At 75.3% G+C, this 523-nt stretch overlaps 1 protein-coding gene across 1 annotated transcript; it reads left to right on the forward strand.

The window, feature by feature from the left end:
• Positions 1–175: 175 nt before the first annotated feature.
• LOC106002150 (T-box transcription factor TBX1-like) lies at positions 176–519 on the forward strand (the record flags this gene model as incomplete). The annotated part of the gene is made up of 1 exon (XM_013037069.1): positions 176–519. A coding segment is annotated over one exon (344 nt), but the record flags the coding sequence as incomplete, so codon positions are not given.
• Positions 520–523: the final 4 nt, after the last annotated feature.

Raw genomic sequence — 523 nt, forward strand, 5'->3', positions numbered from 1 at the left:
GGGCGCGGGTCCCCGGGACGGGCTCAGGGCGCCGGCGGTGAGGGGCTCAGCAGGCTCGCCAAGTAGTGGCGGCGGGACCCCTGATCGCGGCCTCGCGCCTCCTAGCTAGAGTCCTTCTTCGAGGGATCTCGGCGGTGCAGGCGGACCGCGCTCACTCCCCGGCTCTCCCCCGCAGACGCGGCGGAAGCCCGGCGAGAATTCGAACGCGAGGCGGGAGGGCCGGCCATGCTGAGCGACCCCGCGCATCCACCGCAGCTGCTAGCGCGAGTGCTGAGCCCCGCGCTGCCTGGGGCAGGCGGCGCCGGTGGGCTCGTTCCGCTGCCCAGTGCATCCGGAGGCCGGCCCAGTCCCCCGCACCCCGAGCTGCGCCTGGAGGCGCCCGGAGCCTCGGAGCCCCTGCATCATCACCCCTACAAGTACCCGGCCGCCGCCTACGACCACTACCTCGGGGCCAAGAGCCGGCCGGCACCCTACCCGTTGCCGGGCCTGCGGGGCCACGGCTACCACCCCCACGCGCACGCGC

This window comes from Dipodomys ordii, unplaced genomic scaffold (genome assembly GCF_000151885.1).
Source record: "Dipodomys ordii isolate 6190 unplaced genomic scaffold, Dord_2.0 Scaffold3718, whole genome shotgun sequence".
NCBI lineage: Eukaryota > Metazoa > Chordata > Mammalia > Rodentia > Heteromyidae > Dipodomys > Dipodomys ordii.